Raw genomic sequence first — 18,260 nt, 5'->3', positions numbered from 1 at the left:
AATCGGTCTTGGTAGTGGGACGACAGCCAGTAGCGGCAATAGTAGCGGTTTAGCGTCAGCTAGTAGTATTCTTAGCAGCAACGGTAGCGTAAGTAACATTCACGTTCTTGGAGCATCAACCAGCCGTGGGCCAAGTACGACGTCGGCGTCCGCTGTTCCGACAACGGCGACGGCGACGGCGACGGTCACGTACGCGACAACGGTGCCGGCCACTGCGATAGCGACGGCGACAACGACGACGTCCGCGACAGCAGCGACCGCACCGTCGATGACCACCACCACGACGACCACGGTATCAACATCGTCATCATCATCAACCGGTCAATATCAAACTTCCATGTCCACCGTCTCCTCCACGGTGCTATCGTCTTCCACGACGTCCGCGTCCACGTCCACGTCGAACTCCTCTTCCTGCTCGTCGTCGTTATCTTCGTCCGCCGATAGCTCCCGTTCGCGACTACGGAAAGAGATCGGCAGTAATCGGGACAGCAGAGATTCTCGTGACAGCAAGGACGGTAGGGATTCGAAGTACAGTAGTAGTAAGGGAAAAGATTGTCAGAGGAAGTCGCGAAAAGAGGACACGGACGTGGAGAGGAGTCGCAAGGACCGGGAGGAGAAAGAGTCCGTGGTTAGCGACATAGCCGATTCCGATAGTCACAGAGAGTTCAAAGAGAACAAGGAGGTGCGTTACGAGAGAAAAGACCGGGACGAGAAGGAAAGACGGGAGAAAGACGATCGTGAGAGGCAGGAGAGGAGGGAGAAGGAGGATCGTGAGAGACAAGAACGAAAGGAACGAGAGGAAAGGCGGGAGAAGGACGAGGAGAGACGGGAACGAGAGAGGCTGGACAAGGAACGACAGGAGAAGGACAAACGGGAGAGAGAGGAGAAAGAACGGGAACGAAAGGAACGCGAGGAAAACGAAGCTAAGGAGAAAGAGAGGAGAGAGAAGGAAAGGTTAGAGCGTGAGAAACGGGAGAGGGAAGAGAAAGAACGACAGGAGAGAAGGGAGAGAGAGGAACGAGAAAGGAGGGAACGCGAGGATCGGGAGAGGAAAGAACGGGAGCTTCGATTAGAGCGGGAGAAACAGGAGAAGGAACGGCTTAGGAAGGAAAGAGAAGAACAAGAGAGGCGAGAGAAAGAGGAACGGGACAGATTGGAGAGGGAAAGAAGGCGGGAGGAGAAGGAACGGATCGAAAGGGAACGGAAGCGCGAGAGGGAGGAGAAAGAACGACTCGAGCGGGAACGACGGAAAGAGAAAGAAGAACGGGAGAGGGCGGAGAAAGAGAAACGGGAGAAAGAGGAACGGGAGAGATTCGAGCGAGAGAAGCACGACCGTGAGAAGAGGAGAGAACGCGAGGATCAGGAAAGACGCGAGAAGGAGAAGTCCGAGCGTGACAAGAGGAGGGACCGAGAGGAAAAGGACAAGGAGAAGAGAGACCGTGACGAGAGTAGAAGGCAACCCATCGAAAATCATCTTCATCAAACCGTGTCCCAATCGCAGAATCAGATCGCCCCTGCTCCCGTGTCCATCAAACGGCGTTGTTCGTCGCAAGACGGACCGACGGAGGATGACGCGAAACGTATGAAGATCTCCGACCACCGTAGGGACAGCAAAGACCGGCCTAGACAGAACAGGAGGTCCGAGGATCGTAAACATCGCAACGATTCTCATCGATCTAGCCGAGAGAGCAGGGAAAGTCGCGATAGCAAAGAAAGCAGCGGATCTACGCAGACCCAGGACAGCAGAGAAAGTCACAGCGAGATCAACAGGGAATCAAACAGGGAGAACAGAGAAAACAGGGAAAACAGAGAGAACAGAGAGAACAGAGAGAACAGGGAGAACAGGGAGAACAGGGAGAACAGAGAGAATAGAGAGAACAGGGAGAACAGGGAAAACAGGGAGAACAGATGAAAGAGAAACAACGGAACAAGAGAAGTCGCTCCGAGAAAGAGTCGAGGGAACGAAGCCCAAGAGTCTCCCACGAAACGGACAAAGAATTCCTATCGAGGCTGGAACTTTCTAAACGGAACGATTCGAACTCGCCGAGCGAACAGACTCAGGTCAGCTCGAATCATTCCCGAGAGATACAACAACACCATCAGCAACAATCTGCCTTGAACTTGCACAGTGACGTGGACGACGGTCCGTTGTCTACTCACGATATGCAAGTGGCAAGGCATCCGTCCGCTACCGACACGGACAGCGATGAACCAAAGAAACACTCGATCTTTGATATCGTTGACGACGAGCCCGCTTACATCAGTATGTACGACAAGGTGAAGGCACGATCGACCAAGAACATGCAGAAGCTCGAGGAGGAGAAACGTCAAGTGCGTCTGAAGGACAAGTTCTCGCAGTTGAAGCAAAGTCGAGCCAGACGGGAGGAGAAGAAGCAGAGCACCTCGTGGGACGGGGATTCGGTGTCCAGCAAAGCTCTGACGGAGGACGAGGCTACGTCCGAGTCGGACTCGGCCAGAGCCAAGTCGCTGTCCAGAAAGGGCTCTCGGTCGCGAATTCACTCCGACACCAGTGAAGAGGACGAAGCGTTCAACAACAAGATCAGAAAGGTGAAGACCGAGAGGTTCCTGGAGAGCGACGTCGATCTCGGATTCGCCGACACCGAGGAGAAACATAATCCTCTGGACACCTCGAATGTGGTCAGTAGTGTCCATGCGAATGTGAAGGAGGAACCTCGTACGTCGGACGACGATGAACGAATTTCCGTTGGTTTCCGCGTAAACCATCCCGCGATTGTCGTTAATAATCACGAGAGGGACTCGCGCAAGAAGTCGCATAAGAAGAAACAGAAACGACAGAAGAACTCGATGTCGAACGAGGACAGTTTGAAAACCGAGTCCTTGGAGAGTATCGAGCACAAGGCCAAGTCGAACATCACCAGCAATGTGGACGGTCGACCGAATCACACGTCAGAGCCCATTACCGTTGCGAACACGACCACTTCCGTGACGACGGTGTTGGAGAACACCGAGGAGAGGATACGATCCGACAAGAAGCAACGGAACAAGAAGGACAAAAGAAGAGACAGGAACGGAGACGATAAGGCTAAAGCGAGGAGGAAGAGGATCAACAGGCAAGAAGCTAGGGATTCGCAGCGTATGGAAGACATCTTCGGTCCTTTATCGGATGACGTTGATGATGGTCCGTCGAACACGTTCTTCAACCGACTGGGCAGTATTCCATCGGAGAACAACACCTACGCTTCCGACAGTGACGGTGGTCATAGTCCGGTGTTGGACGTGGAACGAGTGAGAAGAAAGACTGAGAAGAAGCGTCGTCATCAACCAGAAGACGAGAACAGCGTGGACCTGGCGGAGGCCGGCCGGGAAATCGAAGCGAAACTCTTAGGACTACCGAATTCCCCGAAATCGGGTATAGCGTGTACGGAGAGCAACGATCACGACGTGTTTCGATTCACGGACGACAACGACAGCGTGGAACCGTCTACCCCAACCACGGTTCCGGAGAAGGTCAAAGAGAAAAAGAAAAAGAGAAAGAAGTCGAAAGAGGAGCGTAGTCGAAAGGATTACCACCATCATCACCACCATCACCATCATCATCACGAAAAGAGTGGCGAGTTACCGTATCTGGGCGCAGATCCTAGTCCTCCAAGGGCCAGCAGTCCGATAATTACCAAGACAATGTCGCCTACTCTGCCTACACCCAGAGACACGTTGCTCAGTCCAATCCCGCAGGTTACGTCCAGCGTGACGACACCATCGATGACTCCGCCGGTGAGTGGCGGTATTCAGACCTCGAAAGCGGAAAAGAAGAAGGACAAGTTCATACCTGGCTTTGGTATCGAGATCGACGAGGCCATTCATGAGAACGCGGTAAAGAGCATCTCTGAGCCGGAAGAACGCGAGAACAGTTGTCAGTCGCGAAGCGGTAGGGAGGAACCAGACGTGACTGCGCCGACGACACCACCCGCGCAGACCGAAGACAAGCCTAGGGTCGCCATCTCGCAGGAAGAGACCGAGGACGCCGTCGCCGCGTTGCTGGAGGAGACTTTCGGAGGGTCTACCGAAGAATTCTCCTACGAAGGCGAGGAAGAGGACGCGGAAGCGGACGACACGGTTGGTCCAGCAACGGAGGCGCCCCAAGAGGACGTCGAAGAAATGCAACAGGCTGTCGAAAGTTTGAACGCCTCCGCCGGAGAAGGCGAAACGGACTTGAAACCAGACACCCCTCAGAGCGAGCACGATCTTCAGATAGACACCGACACGGAAGAGGATCCGAATTACGAATCGTTCGACTTGACGCAGCCACCGAAAACGCCAGACATTCCGTCGTTCTACAAATCTCCCACAAAGACTGTAAACACCATCACGCCATCTCTAGCCGCGGCGGAGAAGTCGGCCGAGACTCGAATAACCTCTGTACCCGTGAAACCACCGAGTCCACCCACGTCCGTGATCGCCCATTCGTGGAACTTGAACGAGAAGCCTCGAGAGGTTGTTAAACCCGTGCCAATTGAATCTGTCGACACAAACATCAGCGTGGCCAGTCCCGAACGATTGACCCCTCAGGCTCATCGGGTCACGACCCCTCCATCGCCGCAGTACAAACAGCCTGGTCTGGGTCCGTGCAGCGTTCCAATCGCCAGCGAAACACTCAGAATTGCCGCAGCTAGCCCCAGACCACCTGCCATTAGTGTGCAACCGTTGTATCAGAAGCTTCCTGTCTCGCCGCAATCGCAAATGATACCGATGCGTCAAGCTTCACCGAGGATGCAGAATATATCCACGGTATCAGCGTCGACCGCTTCCAATCTGACTCCTCTGCCTCCATTGGTTCCATCCAGGATACCACCTTTGGTACCGTCACAGTTGTCGCCGAGAATCTCGCAGCCGTCATCCCCTAACGGACAATGGTCCCGAAATCCATCTTTGAGTCCACATATGCCCAATGTTGGTAAACCATCGCCACCGCCGCCGAGAATAGCAGTCAGTGTTTCCGTGTCAGCCCACAGGCCGGATACACCAGCGCAACAGATTTATTCTACCGCGGCTACCCAACAGCCGGTCATTCAACATGCTCCGGGTATGAGGGCTCTGGTGCCCAGTTATCCAAGAGGAGGCTTGCCACCGTTAACGCTGAATATTCCACACCGTCCGTACATGCCTGTGAAGAGCTCCAGGGATTCAGCTCTGGGAGGTAAATCGGTCATCGAGACGCTGCTCCCGGTGAATCCCAACGAGCCCTCGCAGCGTTTAGAAGAGCCTAAATTGTCGCCAGCAGTGATACCCGAACCGACGAACAAAGCGTCGACGTCTCCGAAAGTTCCTTCGCCGAATCAACCGCCCACGTATATTCCAGAAACAGCGAAGATCGAGATTAACGCTAGCACGTCGAGTCCGGTGTTCGGGAAACCAACCACAGTGGCGGACACATTGACGTCTAGGTCACAGAAACAGATTACCGGTCCCATCACTACTGATAATAATTTGTTGTCGCCCAGACAGAAGCAGGAAATGTCGAGTCACCAGCTGTTGACCACCCATGTGCCGCGATCGTCAACACCCAGTCCGGTTATAGTCGCTCATGGGCAACCCCATTTGGTTCATAAGTCTGTCGTACATAGCATCGGAGCTTCGACAGTTGCTGGAGCTAATCAGCCGCTGATTAAGACGGTCGTGCCGATAGTTCCGCAGCAAACTGCACCCACGGTCGCAGTTTCGTTGCCCGAAGAGAAATGTGTCATCACGCAGACGTCGTTGCCTTTGAGTAGCCAGAAACACTCACCAGTGTCGCAGAGCAGTCAGCTTCCGAAATCACACATTCCTCTTGTGTCCACTGTCTCACAGGCCATTATCAGCCGAGCCGTACCCACCACTGTCTCTTCGATATCATCGCCTATAGTGACCGAGCAAAGTAAAGTCGAATGCCTAGAATCACGAATGACACCTGAACGGGTATTGGAGTTAGATCCGAACGCTCAAATCGCGCAAACAGCTCAGCCCATGCAGCTCACACCGCCTATTCAACCGACCCAACCGATGGACATTATCAAGGACGAGCCTACCGAAGTGAAACACGAAGAGCCTACGATGAAAGAGGAGTTCCCTAAGATCGAATCAACTGAATTCTCTCTGAACCAGCCAGTGAACGTCGATCTGAAACCGAAGATAGAGTCACAGGATCTGATTAAATCGGAGAAGATCATTCCAAAGACAGAAGTCACGGACAATCTGGTTCCCAAAATAGAGATCGAAACGCCTGTGAAAGTGGAGCCGGTGAACGAAATCAAAGAGGAGGACATCGTGAAAGAGACCGAAGAAGTGAACACCGAGGAGGAACCAGTAGAAGATCCACTGAAAGAACCAATCACGGATCCACTTGCCATCGACGTGTCCAAGGAAGATCCAGCGGATAGCAAAGAAGACAGCGATTACTGTGACGCTCTTTGCGACGGCGAGGGTAACGACGGCGACGAGGAGACTCAACATGGCCCGAGCATAAACAACGAGATCCAGGAACAGCCGAAAAGCGAGCCTGAATGGTTTAACACGGAGGTTGTGGAGAGCGAGAATAAGAAGAACTTCGCGACGAACGATGATCAGGACGAAGGCGTGGAGACGTGCGAGAGTGAGTCGACGAAAAGTCGTCGTGGTAGGATGAAGACCCGTCGAGGAGTCAGCAACCGTGGTGGCGTCACCACCAGACGAAGCGTCAGGAATACAACCACCGTTTCGCACAAACGAGGCGGCAGAACGCCGAGAGGAAGCAAGCACCACGTGGAGAAGAATAAACTGCCAGCGGACGTTTACGAGTTCCATGATGACAGCGAAGAGGACAACGCTGGACGTCCACGGTTAATTCTCACCATCAAGTCACCTGTACCGAACTTGACCGGTCCCAATACGCAGCCAGCGACACCCATAGCTGCGGTTAAAGAGGTTCCACCGGAAGAGTTCGTCTCCCCAGCTGCGAACACGAGGAAGTCCAAGAGACTGGCCGAAAGGGACGGCAGTAGGAACACTATCGACGATGTCATCGAGGACGTGGTGCGAGGATCGGCGGCGAACAAGGGCTTGGTTGGTAATGCAGGCAGCGTTCATGCTACCAGGCGAAGTACTAGACATAACAATACACCTCGAACCGTACAAACCACGGTGCAACTGACAGAGCCTCGAAAGTCACCGCGAGCAACGCGAAAATCAATACGAAGAACATCCGAGAACAATGACGACAGTAGCGAGGAAAAGATCAAAGACGTGCCACCAGCACCGCAGGAGATACAGAATAAGGAGGAGAGTGTTCCCCCTCGAGTTGAAGCTCCGAAGACAGAGGAAACGAGTCCGCCTGTTCCGTCACCGATCCAGAAACCAGTTTCTCACGAACCAATGACGCTGATCGATCCGGTAACTGGAATGTTAATACCAATGAGAGAATCGGAAGAAGGTCAATATATACCAGTCTCGACGAGTTCTGGTCAGATAACCGTGACCAGGACCACGTGTGACGCGAGAACCACTCCTGGAATGATCATCGCCAGTTCAACGGCCGAAATCGTAAGACCTAAACCACTTCAACCGGAGAATCTTACTGTTTCTGAAGAACCGAAGAAGGAGCAGCCTGCAGAATCAGTTCCTAGTCAACCAATTAAACCAATTCAACCAATTCAACCAATTCAACCAATTCAACCAATTCAACCAATTCAACCAATTCAACCAATTCAACCAATTCAACCAATTCAACCAACTCAACCAATTCAACCAACTCAAGCAATTCAACCAACTCAACCAATTAAACCAACTCAACCAATTAAACCAACTCAACCAATTAAACCAACTCAACCAATTAAACCAAGTCAACCAACACAAGCAACTCAACCAATTAAAGCAACTCAAGCAACTCAACCAACACAACCTACTCACACAATTCAACCGATTCAACCTCAGACCAGTGTGATTACCAAACCACAATCTCCAGCGGTCCAGGTCACTTCTGCGGTCAGCATGATTCAAACAGCAATAACAACAACAACTGTCACGTCTGTAGTCACGACAACAGTAGCAATACCGCAGACGATATCCACTTGTACGACGCAGTCTAAGCCTACCAGTCTCAAGGCTCATGTCCTGAACGCCAGTAAATTAGCCACACCTGTACAACAACCGATCATCACCAAACCGACTGTCCCGAGCATACCTAGTCAGTCGGTGGTACAAAATATGGTTAAGCCAACGCAAACGGTGCAAGGTCTGCATTTGCAAATACCCAGTAGAGTTGTGTCACCTAACTTGAGTCCACGTGCGAAGCACCCACCACAGAGTCAAGGTCAACCAATGTCGCCAGTATTGAATAACACTGGGGTTCCACCGAATCCTAAGCAACATCTTCTACAAGCGGCTAAACAACAACAGGCGTCTACAATAGTGAATCTCCCTCAGAAATTACCCATGAATGTTCACCCAGCTAATGTAACAACACCACCAACACCGAGGATTCATCAACCGGTGACACAACCCGCAGCTTTAAAAGGCATCAATGGTCAACCTCATCCTCTGAATCCAAAGGCTCATTTGCTGCAAGCTGTAGTTCCACCGATAGTTGCCGGAGCTGTGGCAAGTCCACCTACCCAGCCACATCTAATGACTCCTCAACCTGTTGGCGTGAGCTGTTCTAGACCACCTGCACCAAAACCACCGGTAAGCATAGTCGTTTGGTGTCCCAGACATTTTAGAATTTAGAATGTTAATGCTGTTTTGAATGTTGGAGAGAGAATATCATAAATTTATGTTTAAATAACGATGTTTCAGGTAACGGGGACGATGGAACCACCAAAAGTTGAAGTTTCTATGTCTGGCTGCATCATGGTACCAACCGCAAGCCCACAGGCACGTGGAGTACCAATATCATCATACGAAGGGCCACTGGTAAGCACAGTGATACATACATGTATATGTTTGTTACTTTTAACTACTGTACCAAAATGGATATAACTGAATGTACAGGGCAATACATGTTCATGATCATTTAAAATATGGTCTTAAATAGTTGATAAATGGTTGATAGATGTATTACAGAAAATTAAGGTAACCTTAACAGAAATCTGAGAAGATTTGTATTATTTTGTCTTCTGATAGAAATTACAAAAATTTAGGGTAGATGTCTCAATTACTGCCACTTTAAGATTGTAGCGTAACTTCATTTAACTATTTTACGTGTTGTTTAACATAAAAATCGTTTCAGTTTAAAAAATAATATTATTCGATATCTCTTTCACTAAAAAAAATAGTTCTATGCATTAAATGTAAAGAAGTAATTAATAATTAGTTAAAATCTACGAGCAATCCTAGTGTCCCTATAACTCATAGTTACTTCAAAAATCATCTTGTTCTATAACTGTCTGTCCTATTAACTGTGACCAGATGACTGATGGTCTGTATTATTGACAATGACACCCGATTACAGTTGGTCCTTTTTACTGAGATTCAATTACTGCCCATCCCTTTTACCGAGATCCGATTGAAAATTATCAGTCACATATTTATACTGAAGTTATACACACAATAAAGAATCACGCTATATGTTTTACATGTCAACTTTGACAGATGGCAGTCATGCGTACCTACTCTTACATATCACGTTCTTTTATCCCGAATACCGACGACAGTGATAGGGACAAGCTGAAAAATATTGTCTCTGATGCTGTCACCGTTGATTATCACGATTTAACAATAAATATCATTTATTATATTCTCTGTATCATTAAAGTCATGTTTATTTACTTTAACAATTCATTTTGTATAATAGATATAAATTCATTAGTATAATTACGGCTCTTCTTTTAGTATGGTTTCGTAATGACTTCGCTCAAATTGTACTGTCATATTTCAGCATTAATTTTTAAATACCAGGTACATATACGTACATGTATTTCTTTGCTTTTATGTAAATCAGAGTCCCCATTTAATAATAAAATTTTTTGTGCATAATTCATTATAGCTCGTTACGTTTTTATTAAGTAAAATAAATAAAGTGGCAGCATTAGTGACACTTACAGCAATTGGAACATTTACCCTATAATGTTTTAAGCGATCATGATATATGAATCTCCTTGTATAATTCTTTCAATGCGTTGTCTGTGACTAAATAAGATTAATCTATTCTTGTATGGTAGCAGCAAGTTTAATATTCTAGAGTCTCTTTGTGTGACTATATGATATACATAATATGTACCTAAAACGTGTGACACAGAAACTAACTTTGCTTGGTTTTGGCTAGCATGGGAATGCGAGTGCTGCTCCATCATCAGGGGGTCAGTATGGACTTGTCCCCCCACATCGATCCCAGAGTCCTCCATTACCCCCACCCGCCCATCATCATGCTAACGCTTCTCAGGTACTTACTTATGTTAACTTTATTTCGATAAAAATACACATCAAAGATATATGCAGGATAAAAGCAGAAATCGACCTTCGAAATTAATTGTTACTTGGCCAGTCGAAGTAATTGTCAATATATCAGTTTGAAAGAAATCATTTAAATATATTAATTATTAGTATTTAGTATTCTCTTAATTTAAAGTTATCATACCAGAAGAAAATATTGTAAATCCATATTTATTATTCTGGTGTCAATTCAAAATAGGGTCTTAAATCAGAAAAATTCATCTATTGTATCGTAATCATTTCTCTATAATTTTGATTGATTTTATTCTACACAGGGTGACGTCGTAAATCATTTTGGAGGCCTGCTGAAGCCTTAACAGCTCCACGAATAGCGTATCACATTCCACGAACTAGATCACCTCATTTACCGTTAGATCCGAAACTGGAGACTGGTATAGAAGACAGTCACAGTCCACCCTTAGAACTGAGACGGGGCACTAGAACGCCTCAAGATCGCACCACGGATAGTCCTCAGGTAGCTCAAGTTTATATGCTGCACGGAGCACCAAGATTACCACCGCCACCGCCGCAATACAACGCAGGAAGCAATCCGTCTTTAACCGCGCCAGCCGCCACCAGAGGAGGATTCTATGAGCCGCCACCCGCACATTTGCGTTCTCAGTATCCAATCGCTGCTAGCGAAGCACCGAGCGACAGAGCAATCACACCAGACAGACCCAGGAAACACCAAGTGGTCACGCCACCTCATGCTTCGCAAGTGCCGCCACAGGCAGACTCGTTTCAGATGTTACTCCAACGTTATCCGGTCATGTGGCAAGGTCTTCTGGCACTTAAGAACGACCAAGCAGCAGTACAAATGCATTTCGTTTTCGGTAACCCCAACGTAGCCAGGGATAGTCTACCCTGTAACAGCGACGGTTCTACACCACCGTTGAGAATTGCTCAAAGAATGAGACTGGAACAGACGCAGGTCGAGGGTGTGGCAAGGAAAATGCAGGTATGTGTTAAGATACTTTTATTAATTTACTTAAGAATCTAGACTACAAACCCGATGGTATGATATATGATGTTATATCGTTCTTAAGAAGACGATACTCAAATCCACTTGAGTCGTATTAGTCAGTTTTTTTTTTTGTTTTCAGAAGTGCTTCTGAAATAATTAATTCATTTCACTTGCTCTTTCATAGATGGACAATGAACATTGCATGCTTCTTGCCCTTCCGTGCGGTCGAGACGAGGTGGACGTATTGCAACAGAGTAAGAACCTTCAGACTGGATTTATAATGTATTTACAACAGAAGCAGGCCGCTGGAATTGTTAACATCGCTGCACCAGGATCGCAACAGGTATGTGAAGATCAAATTTAAAAAATATTATTCGCAATGTCTTGAATGGTAACAGCTCTTGGAGTAATTTCAAATTATTAGCATAAACCGCTAAAAAGAATACTGAAAAGTATTTGAATAAATTAAAGTACAGATAATAATTAATAATACTATTAGGTGTACCAATAATTATTCTACTACTTCTTCTGAAACTCGTTTCGAAATAATTCAAATACCTATCCCATTTTAACAATATTAGCTATTTGTTCCCGTTAGCCTCCACCATTTTGGTGTAACAGAAGGTTGGAAAGATATTCTGAATTTAAAATGCATTCCCACCGTGTTGGAACTGTAGTGAATTACTTATTGGTACACCTAACAATAAAAATAACGAATTAAAATCCAGACTTACCGTGTTGTTTAATACGTGCACAGTCAGTGATTGAACTCGAACGACAACCTGAACGCACAGATAAATAACACGATGCATTTAATTTGTAGCCTGCTTACGTAGTTCACATCTTTCCGGCGTGCGAGTTCGCGAACGAAAGTTTGGCAAGAATCGCGCCGGATTTGCTTCATCGGGTCGCGAAGATCGCCCATTTGCTCATCGTCATTGCCACGGTTTGAGGCCAACCAGTGGTCTACTGGATTACAATCTACCTATATCTCTCGCCTTCACGCACTGTAGGACGCTTCGCATGTGGCATGAAGCCTGGAGTGTCCTTGTAACGGAGCGCAGAGTCGTACAACAGATAAAATGAAGAGAGAGGGGTCCCGACGAAGCTAATGATTTCTCCTCTGAAAAGATATCTTATATAATATCAGTGACAATCAAACGGAAATAATAGAATCGTTGGCCAAGAACAAGGTACGGGGTTGTGTTACGTAGGGGAGGCTAGCCGCGGTCAATGCGTGAACATATCACCGGGCGTGCCTTCCTTCCAAAATGGGATGGCGAAGGGCGAGCACATTTTGTCCGATGGGCTCGCAATACGCTCATATCACTGATAACTTTTGTGAGATCGACCGACGTCACTCTTGGTCTTTCTGACAAGCGGGTCAGGCACAACCCCAGCCCTTAGTGAAGGACCTTCGATTAAGGGGAAAAAAAAAACAAAAACCACGCGATGTCCTCAAGAGAGAAGAGAAACTTATATATATATATATACACGTACCACATAGCAAGAACAACAACACAGAGACACGCAGGACATAGACACATACACACATACACACACAGAGAGAGAGAGAGAGAGAACACTTGTCCTTCCTATAGGAAAACAGTAAAACCATTACCTACCGTTGCTCTAGATGGACAGTCGATTTCGTAAGTAAGAGAATAGAGGAAGAAAAAAAAACTAACGTACCCCTACCACTATACACGAGCTATTTTAAGTAAGGCTTAGATATTAATGATACTGTGTAAATTATAAGCGAGCCAGCGAGGGCATAACTACTGTGATTTTAATTATTTAACGATATATGTCTGCGTAAAGACGAAGAAAACAAAAAGTAAAAACATATAAAATGGTGACCGGGATACACTGGTCCGCGCGCGGTATGTGATGTGTTTTTTGTATAATACTGCTCTATATAAATACCTATGTATTATATTACTGTAACAATAGTTGCTGCTGCCGCTGTTGCTGCTGCCGCTCGTGTCGAACTAGAAAGTAAAAGCGTTACGATCTAGACATCTCTAGTGAAAGAAAAAAAAAATAACGTGAGCGAAAGGACTACCTAAAATAGCGTTTATCCCTAATGTAATATAATTTCCCATAGCAGGATTCAACTACCACTATTGCTACTACTACTATTACTACTATACTATTATCATCACTACTACTACTATTATTACTACCACTACTCTACTACTACTATTATCGCTGCTATCAATTATTATTAACGTTATTACACCAGGCTAGCTAGGACGTACCAATCCACACATTGAACGAAGGGGCTTAAAGTATGTCATACTGGGAACAAGATACAGTATGATCGATCTCATTGACCATTGACGTCGCCCTGATTCCACACACACATACACACACAAAACACTTCCATCCCTCCCTCTCTTCCCACCCACCTTCCCCCATTTCTCTTACCCTCCCCCCCCTTGCCGCCTTCCGCGCGATGTGTCATAGGATTCTTTAGCAATCGCGTCGAGGATAACAAATGCGCTTACGTGTATAGACCAGAAAGTTGCAGTATATCACACGGAGCCGCGATAACAAGAAAACATATTAAGTAATATAAAAGAAAATTTACCTATTTACGATATTATTGCTGCTGCGTGTAGGGCGCATGCCTCTAGAGGATAACGTTATGTAGAAGCATTAGGGACGGTCAGAACATACTTTATTCCTTGCTATCGTGACCAATCGATTCCAAAAAAGAAACTGAAACAAAGAAAGGGAAGAGACAGACAGAGTAAAGTCTTGGATAAAGGAGATCGTCGTATTTTGCTTTTTGTCGTTATCATTTTTTTTTCTTCTCTACGCGAATCCAGCGATCACGAGTTAATATTTTTATTTCTTCTTTTTCTTTTCTGTTTTTTTTTCTTTTTTTTTTGGTTTGCTTTCTTTTTCGTTCATTTCACATCGAACGCGACCGCGCGCGCGTCTCGTATAGGCGAGATATATACGTTCATCATCGACCCCATTGACTCGTCCTTTCGACGAAACTTTACTTCGAGGTGCGAGCGATACGCATAGTCCACAAATCGTTTACTGTTCCGACCGTCCCTAACGGAACACGATTAATTTAAGGGCAGCGCTGATACGCGTGGAGAGCGTGTGCATGTACAGTGTAAAAGATGCGTTGTGCATATGTACAGTGTAGAGGTATAAGTGAGAGCGAGCGAAATAATAAGTATAAAAAAAAAGCATATATATTACAGCTACAAATTAAGTATAATAGGACACGAATGCGAGAGGCTCATGTCGCGGTCATTCGATCATTTTCAGACGAGAAAGAAAAATACTGTTTTGTTTCTTCTCTGTCCCTTTGGGATTCAAGCGACCGCGACATGGGTGTCTCTGGCCTCGTGTCTTATCTATCTTGTAAAATATCTGTGAATATTATGATTTAGTTTCTTCCTATATTATAGGCTACTGGTATACAAAAAAGTTTATGTTACTACTTACTTAAGGAAAGAAATGTACAGATATCACCATTTTTTGTTTTGTGTTTTACTGTAGTTATTGATAATTATATGGATATTAACGATAATAATAACTATGATTAAAAAAAAAACACCTCAGCACGGCTCGACGCGTCATTTTTGAAACCCGTTCGCAAACGCGTGATGTTTCCGTCGTCTGCGTATACATATATACACACGCGTAATGTGGCACTTGGGGGAATGGTTTCGTCGTTCGCTGTACCACCGAGAATTTATTCGCACGCGGTCTGCTTAACGATTCGTGAACTCGTCAGATAGGAATTTTAGAAGCTGGACTTCGCATCGTTCGCAGAGATAAAAATAATACGAAACACGCGCGAGATATAATATAACGTTAATATTTATTTGCATCTTTTGTCATACGTTTATTATTATAATACCCGTCTGATTCTGTTTGTGATTGGGCTTCACGCATACACGTCGCTTCCTTAATGGAACGTTTTGCGACTGTTTGTTACAAAACGTGAAGTATAATTTATCTTTTCCTCGAATACGAACAAAGAAGAAGGAATAACGTTGAGATGCATATTTGCGAGGGCCAATAAAGAATTAAGTCTATTCATGAGAAATACACATACATATTTCATTCGATACGAAATATCGTACGTTTCACGATGTTTACGCCCTCTACGTAACGTCCGCAGTATTAAGATGCATTCCTGTCTTATAAATAATTTTGTAATCCGTTATGAAAAACTTCGAATATTCATGAATAAAATATTCCTTTTTAATCGAATCATATGATTGATTTGAAACGTGTACTAGAAGCCCCGAAAATTCTTTTTAACAGTTCGGTTGGATGAATTTACAAGTTGCATTGAAATTTGATCGACGATAAATAACGTGTATATCCTACCTCCTACCACGAGAACACAACTATTGCGTGGAAAATACGGATTAAACATTAAGGATTACCTGCTACATAATATTATGAAAATCGAAAGAATCTCACAAAGGTAAGATTTGTATTTTATTTTACAATATATACGATGTTTTTAATAGCCCCTGAGAACCAGTTGTGTACAAGTTTCGAGCAAATTGCCCACAAATAATGACAAAAGTTGTCTAAAAAACCATAGCCACCTGTTTCTGTATTTGGCTTGGGTTTTGCAGACAACCTCAGCTGACAAAATGGTAAAGCAAATTGGCAGCAAGTCTTGCAACATGACTCGTGACAAATTGAGAGCAAAAACGGAACAGAGTCTGCGCAAGCTAATTTGCTGCATACGTTGCTGCCAATTTGTTGGCAATGTGCGCGCAAGTTGTTTATATAGCAAATCTTGCATAAAACTTGTAGCCATGACTTTGTAACAAGCATTGGACAAAATTTGGCTTTGCAAGTTTCGCTGACTAGGTATATAATAATCAAACCTTTTCTGATGATTATGAAAATTTTAGACAAATACAATTCAATCAAATTAATTTTATACGTAATAAAACAGTTAAGTGGTAAATATGCGTGGTTTATTAAGCCTATCACTACGATTACCTCATAATTTCCATAAATAAATGAATAGTAATTGGTAAATTTAGTTAATATTGCGTTACAATAAGTTAGAAGTTCAGTTTAGCGCGAAATTTGAATTTGAAATAGCGCGGAAAAACTGCAAAATCAGGGATTTGCTCAAATTGTAGTAGCCACCTGGCGGCGGAAATTGGAACTAAATCCAGAACTTCTTAACGTGGTTCCCGCAATCGTCACCAGATGGCGCCACATATTCGTTCTGTACGGTTTAGCGTGCTTTGTACAAACGCACTAGACCTATCATCCAATGCTTTTTTCTGTTCCACGTTCATAGGGCTGCGTAGCCCTGTTACCATTTTAGTGTCAATACCCGACGTTACCGATAAAGCATGAACTCTGAGTATTATTAGCACAAATGAAGTTTTATATATTCCATTCATATTGTGTGTATCTACACCAGTTTCAGAAGTGGAACTTATTTGCGACGGATAAATTACACTACGTCTGACTAATATTTAAGCCGTGTTTTACTGAGTTTATGCATATATAATAATAAATATATTTTAAAATCGAGTATATAAGTAGTATTTAAAACAATTATTGTTAACTTTATGCAAATACAGCTGTAAATTGTACATTTTCTAACAATTGTTTCAATAATAAACAGTTAAATGTTACATAAGCGTTGTTTACTAAGCCTATCACTTTCTCTATCCTATATTTTTCATTAATACAGCAATAATAATTGCTAAATACAGTTAAAATCGCGTTAAAAATAAGATTAATGTTAAATTTGGCACGAAATTTGAATTGAAAAAAATTCGCCATCAAAAGTAGTTGTTGCAGAAATTGGAACTAAACCCAGAACTCTTGTTTAGTTTGCAAAGTCGCCACCTGATGGCGCCACCTAAAAGTTGTAGAATTAGTTCTAATTTTCGCCACCAAGTCGTAGGGTCGCCACAAAATGTCCCATAAATTCTAATTTTTCCCGGGCTTTTTTAAAAGTTGTAGAATTAATTATTTTGTTATTATTTATTCTTTCTTATTACTTTTTTGGTTAATTGATATTAGGAATAGGAGTGGAAATAATGCCGGGATTAATGAATAACGCATATGTATGAAAAAGCGTTTTCTGTTCAGCAGTGTTATCTGAAACGGTGCGCACCGCTGTCTTTAACCACCGTCGAGGTATAGGATAGACCTATCATCTTATGGGACTTCGTGTCTCACGTTCTGAAATACCGATAGTGTAAAAAGTCAGGGATTTTCTGCTGCCCTCTACGTTATGAGAACGGTGAATTTGTGAACTACGTTAAATCCATTCGAGCTCAACTAGTCTAACTTCTACAGTGTTGTCGAGTCTAAAGTACAATGTTGTCAGATCATGAGTGTTCGGTACGTCGGAAAATCATCGAAGGGACCATGGTCGTGAACGGATTCTCTTTCGTCCGTTCACTGTAAAGTAGACGTATTAGAAAGGAGTCTTGGGTTGTAGTCCCGACGAACCTATTGGTTTTTTTTCGCGTACAAAAAAGTTATTGCGCTTAATATTGTTTTTATGAATATGTATATATATATTATTATGTACATTTGAGTAAATTATTTAATTATTCCATTGTTATTACAACAGTTTAACAGTGACAACGAACGCATGTATATTTTCAAATATCGGACTAACAGTATATTTTTATTCTATACTATTACATATAAGTGAGTAATACGTATCAAAAACGTAATGGAAACACAGATTTTTATTACACCACAAACATCGCATAAAAGATATTTCGTTATATTGACATTTGCATTAATTGTGGATATTACAAGGAAATCAATATTATTGACATTATGGAACATATAACGAAATATCACTGTAACACTTAAAAAAGTTTTAAAGTTCCATTTA

The 18,260-nt window shown here is 44.3% G+C and overlaps 1 protein-coding gene across 1 annotated transcript; it reads left to right on the top strand.

Moving 5' to 3' along the window:
- The first annotated feature begins 1,908 nt into the window (after positions 1–1,908).
- Positions 1,909–9,037, top strand: LOC107187313 (protein split ends-like). The gene is made up of 3 exons (XM_015575385.1): positions 1,909–8,673; positions 8,785–8,901; positions 9,023–9,037. The coding sequence occupies exons 1-3, from the start codon at positions 1,909–1,911 to the stop codon at positions 9,035–9,037; spliced, it is 6,897 nt and encodes a 2,298-aa protein (XP_015430871.1).
- Positions 9,038–18,260: the final 9,223 nt, after the last annotated feature.

This window comes from Dufourea novaeangliae, unplaced genomic scaffold (assembly GCF_001272555.1).
Source record: "Dufourea novaeangliae isolate 0120121106 unplaced genomic scaffold, ASM127255v1 scaffold110, whole genome shotgun sequence".
Lineage (NCBI taxonomy): Eukaryota > Metazoa > Arthropoda > Insecta > Hymenoptera > Halictidae > Dufourea > Dufourea novaeangliae.
Note: the sequence above shows the minus strand (reverse complement) of the source record. Positions and strands in the feature narration are given on the sequence as shown.